Here is a 5,842-nt window from a genome sequence, read left to right on the forward strand (position 1 = left end):
TATAATAAATTAATATATATAGAAATACGCCACAGATACAAAATTGTATGACAATCCTCTAAATGATTTGTAATATGTAGTCTTGCCTCCGATTATATTTAAAAGGCTCTGTTATGATATGCATGTATGATATTTATACCTATAAGATGTATTTCTTCTGGTTTGAAATAAACTATAATAAATTCAGTACTAGAACGAGAATATTCACATGTGTGACATGCATTTGTTTATTTTACTAAAATTTTTGATTTGAAACGCGGTTTTTTTTTTTAATATTATTTTCTGATTATTTTAATGTTTCACTAACTGGTTTTCAAGTTATTTATATCAATAATTCAACTAAATAATTATCAGTGGGTTTCACCGGGAGAAAACGTTACAATAACTGGTTTTCAGGTTATTTATATCAATAATTCAACTAAATAATCATCAGTGAGTTTCATCAGGAGAAAACTATAACAACTGAAGACTCGGATATTTATAAATTTTGCAACACCTTGTTTTGTAAAATACAAATGCCTTCTTAAATTTTTTTTATGGTGTGTTGTATAATTGTTAACTTTGAATGACGAATCCTTTTGTCCATTCACTGGACATTAAAATCGTTTAAAACTAATTAACATAACAAACAAATGAAAATAAAGCTTCATATTACATTATAACATTACTACGATTTATGGGTGATCGATATACCTTCACGACACCTGTCCGGTAGATGGCGTTGATAGAGTCACGCTAGTGTTAATTCATAAAAATAGTATCGAAATTGTAACTTATAATAGTGTATTATAGTCACACTTTAGCTGTATAAGGTAGGTGTACTTATTAAATGTTTGGGTTTTTCTGTTAAGAGTTTTAACTCCCGTCTAACCGATAAGTAGATTAAAGTATATTTTATGGTCCATATTTTATAGCATGAGTCATCTGTAACGACCATTTAAGGTCAAGTGTGTAAAGATATAGCCTATAGCCGTACTTGTTATTGTTTACATCACATATTGAAGTAACCTGACAGTCACTTGTTCTATTGTTTTATTCTAACATCTTGAATCGACTATATAAGATACGTCATGGGTGAAATCTTATCCTGATAGGCGTTTCCTGTAAATTGTTACCCGATATTTTGCTATTATAGGCCCAGAAGACGTCATTATTTGGTTTATCGAGGTCTGATATTATGCTATTATGACAACAGGGACCAGTAGATAGTAGGCACAGAATACGTAATTATTTGGTTTATCGAGGTCTGATATTTTGCTATTATCTGATTATGACACCAGGGAGTCCCGGACCAGTAGATAGTAGGCCCATAATACGTCATTATTTGGTTATCGAGTTTTGATATTTTGCTATTTTGACACCAGGGATCAGTAGATAGTATGCCCAGAATACGTCATTTTTTGGTTTATCGAGGTCTGATATTTTGCTATTATGGCACCAGGGACCAGTAGATAGTAGAACATAATACGTCATTTTTTGTTTGATCGAAGTCTGATATTTTGCTATTATGGCACCAGGGACCAGTAAATAGTAGGCCCAGAATACGTCATTATTTCGTAATCGAGGTCTGATATTTTGCTATTATGACACCAGGGATCAGTAGATAGTAGGCCCAGAATACGTCATTTTTTTATTATCGAGGTCTGATATTTTGCTATTATGACACCAGGGACCAGTAGATAGTAGGCCCAGAATACGTCATAATTTGGTTTATCGAGGTCTGATATTTTGCTTTTATGTCACCAGGGACCAGTAAATAGTAGGCTCAGAATACGTCATTATTTGGTTTATCGAGGTCTGATATTTTGCTATTATGACACCAGGGACCAGTAGATAGTAGGTCCATAATACGTCATTATTTGGTTTATCGAGGTCTGATATTTTGCTATTATGACAACAGGGACCAGTAGTTCGTAGGCCCAGAACGCGGCAATATTTGGTTTATCGAGGTCTGATATGTTGCTATTATGACACCAGGAACCAGTAGATATTAGGCCCAGAATACGTCATTATTTGGTTTATCGAGGTCTGATATTTTGCTATTATGGCACACGGGACCAGTAGATAGTAGGTCCAGAATACGTCATTATTTGGTTATCGAGGTCTGATATTTTTCTATTATGACACCAGGAATCAGTAGATAGGAGGCACGGAATACAGCATTACTTGGTTATCGAGGTCTGATATTTTGTTATTATGACACCAGGGACCAGTAGATAGTAGACCCAGAATACGTCATTATTTGGTTATCGAGGTCTGATATTTTGCTATTATGACACCAGGAATCAGTAGATAGTAGGCCCAGAATACGTCATTATTTGGTTATTGGGATCTGATATTTTGCTATTATGGTACCAGGGACCAGTAGATAGTAGGTCTAGAATATGTCATTTTTTGGTTGATCGAGGTCTGCTATTTTGCTATTATGACACCAGGAATCAGTTGATAGTAGGCACAGAATACGGCAATACTTGGTTATCGAGGTCTGACATTTTGCTATTATGACACCAGGGACCAGTAGATATTATGCCCAGAATACGTCATTATTTGGTTATCGAGGTCTGATATTTTGCTATTATGACACCAGGAATCAGTAGATAGTAGGCCCAGAATACGGCATTACTTGGTTATCGAGGTTTGATATTTTGCTATATATTATGACACCAGGGACCAGTAGATAGTAGGCCCAGAATACTTCATTATTTGGTTATCGAGGTCTGTAAACATCCTGTTCAGGTGGATTAAGTATCAATTTTCTAGCTTAACTTTTTTTATTCGGATTTTTAGGGGGGTCTATAATTATTATTTCATTTCAGTATTTATCATATAACAGCTCTATTATATAGGTACGCATCGCTTGCATCAAATAAATTCAATTATATGTTTTAGTTTTCTGTAAAAACGAAGTGGATCGAGTAAAACCGTTCTGAAATGGCAGTTCGTTGCATTTAAAATGTATAAAGAACAAAAATGTCCTTAAAGTCATATGAAACGAGTGACTGGTGAACAATATTATTAATCAAATTCTGAAGAAACCCAGCGAAATGACAATGATGCATTAATGAACAAAGGAATACTAGCAGTTACTGACATGCCAGCTCAAGACCTCAATTAAACTAGATGAAAGATTATGTATTCATCATATGAAAATCAAGTACAATCCCACCCGTAAGGGATTTAGTATCATACCATCATAGAATATATAAGATGAATAACCCGTATCATGCCAACAACTGGTATTACAATAAATGTGTTATTTCCGATGCAAAGACCCAATGAGTGAATCAATATTAATACCAAACTATGCAACCAATGAATTACAGGCTCCTGATTTGGGACAGGCACAAACATACTGAATGTGGCGGGATTAAACATGTTAGCGGGATCCCAACCTTCCCCCTAACCTGGGACAGTGGTTTAACAGTTCAACATAAAAATAAACTATAAAAGTCAGTTGAAAAAGGCTGAACTAATCAGATGTCGATTTGTCGGTACACGTACAATCTTTGTTCATATATAAATTTTTATTTCAGGAATACAGAATGGCCAACCTAGTTGCACTCATCTCGATTAAATTCATGCTATTTTATGGACTGCTGGCATTAGATGAAAACGAAACATGTGTAAACAACTGTAGCTGTGATTGGAAGAGTAACACTGCTAACTGTAGTTATAGGAAACTTAAAGTCATTCCAGATTTTGGTGCCAGTTCAGCAACTATTCAACTCCTTGATCTATCCCACAACGCTATTGAGACTCTTCAAAGTGAGAGCTTTAGGAACTTCACAAATTTATCTTCGTTACATTTAGAATTCAACAATATATCGAAAGTCGAAGAAGGTGCATTTAGATTTTTGACAAAATTGACTGATTTGAGAATAAACAACAACATATTAACTGTGATTAAACCAGGGATTTTTGTTAATTTGAACCTAAAAAATTTGTATCTAGGTCATAATAAAATAGAACACATAGAAGATAATGCCTTCAAAAGTCTTCCTAATCTTGAATTAATAGATTTAGATACCAATTTTCTTTCATCAATACGTGAAAATTCATTTAGTATTCTTCCATCACTTAAGGATTTTTATATTCAAAACAATCGTTTATCTGCAGTGCCGACTTCGTTTTTCTCTCGAACTCCCCGATTAGATTTTTTGTTGATGAACAATAATACGATATCAGCAATAGATGCATATGCATTGAAAAGTTGTTCGACGTTAAAGAAATTACATTTATCAGGTAATACAATCAAAGCGATTCACCCTCAAGGATTTAGTATTCCAGCAGGAAATTCGACTGTTCAGACATTAAACCTAGAGTATCTTCATATGGCCAACAACACATTTGAAGATGTACCAACAGCAATAAATTCTTTACCTTCTTTGACTTATCTTGACCTCAGCATGAACTTATTTAAATCCGTACGCTCGTCTGCTTTTGGCTCACTTCATCGTCTTAAGAGTTTGCACTTGTCACGCATTAAAGATTTGGAATCCATTGAATCAAAAGGATTTGCTGGACTTATGGCACTAACGCAATTGTTTATAACAGGCAACAAAAAACTTCGGGACATTCCAATAGATGCATTTCCTGAATCATACAATCTGCAAACCATTTTTCTCGAGGGTAATGCTCTTCAGACCTTGCATGAGAATATGCTTAACTGGGACAATTTGAAAATATTACAAATAGGCCAAAACAATTTTTCCTGCTCGTGTGATTTAATTTGGATACAAACAAGTAAACTGTTACAACAAAGTGGCACTCGACAGAACCTCGAAAAATCAACGTGCGCACTAAATAAACAGACAAAATATATACTAAAACTGAATGCAGTTGAAATGAAATGTCCTATCAAGCAGACGTCACATAATGACGCTAAAACGCGTTTAATCACAGGGCTTATTGCTGCTAGCATAGCTTCATGTGCGCTTATCGTGTGCCTCGTATTGATCTCATGTAGACGGAATGTATACAGTAAATACATACAGTTTAAATATCACAGACATCTAGATGAAGCACTATTTACAGTTGAAGACCCCAAGTCTATAACAAAAATGTTTTCAAATAAATCTCTGATCCGAAACGAACGCTCAAGAGAGGAAACATTGATGTAAGATACATGGAATATGTAGAAAGTGATATAAGTTTTGCATGGTGCTGTTGTTTTTATGCCCCACCTACGATAGTAGAGGGGCATTATGTTTTCTGGTCTGTAGGTCCGTCCGTCCGTCCGTTCGTCCCGCTTCAGGTTAAAGTTTTTGGTCAAGGTAGTTTTTGATGAAGTTGAAGTCCAATCAACTTAAAACTTAGTACACATGTTCCCTATGATATGATCTTTCTAATTTTAATTCCAAATTAGAGTTTTTACCCCAATTACACGGTCCACTGAACATGAAAATGATAGTGCGAGTTGGGCTTCCGTGTACTTGTGACACCCCAGTAAACAATCCAACGTCGACATTACGTTGTGACAACGTAATACTATCGTTGTGACAACGTAGTAAAATTACGTTGGTACAACGTAATTTTGTGAACTCCAAGGCACGTGCTGACAACCATCCACACAACGTTGGCACAACGTAATTTGTGACGTAATTTATTACCATCATAAAACGTTGTAACAACGTCACAGCACAACTATAAATGTCCCTTGTCCTCATTTAATTGATAGAATCAATGCAATTCCATTGAAGAAGTATGTAAACAGGGTCTTTATTTTTTCTTTTGACCCGTTTTAAGTTGTAAATATTTCTATGTGGGAAAGATGGACAATTGTTTATATGTACTCTATTTCCAAACTGCCAGCTGTATATGAAATTGTCAAAAAGTTGTTTTT

The 5,842-nt window shown here is 34.9% G+C and overlaps 1 protein-coding gene across 1 annotated transcript; it reads left to right on the top strand.

Moving 5' to 3' along the window:
* The first annotated feature begins 689 nt into the window (after positions 1 to 689).
* On the top strand, positions 690 to 5,435 carry LOC139517956 (leucine-rich repeat and immunoglobulin-like domain-containing nogo receptor-interacting protein 2). Its single transcript, XM_071309515.1, has 2 exons — positions 690 to 812; positions 3,534 to 5,435. Exon 2 carries the CDS (start codon positions 3,543 to 3,545, stop codon positions 5,118 to 5,120), a length of 1,578 nt encoding a protein of 525 aa, XP_071165616.1. The 5' UTR covers positions 690 to 812; positions 3,534 to 3,542; the 3' UTR covers positions 5,121 to 5,435.
* Positions 5,436 to 5,842: the final 407 nt, after the last annotated feature.

The sequence above is a fragment of the Mytilus edulis genome, chromosome 3 (genome assembly GCF_963676685.1).
Source record: "Mytilus edulis chromosome 3, xbMytEdul2.2, whole genome shotgun sequence".
Classification (NCBI taxonomy): domain Eukaryota; kingdom Metazoa; phylum Mollusca; class Bivalvia; order Mytilida; family Mytilidae; genus Mytilus; species Mytilus edulis.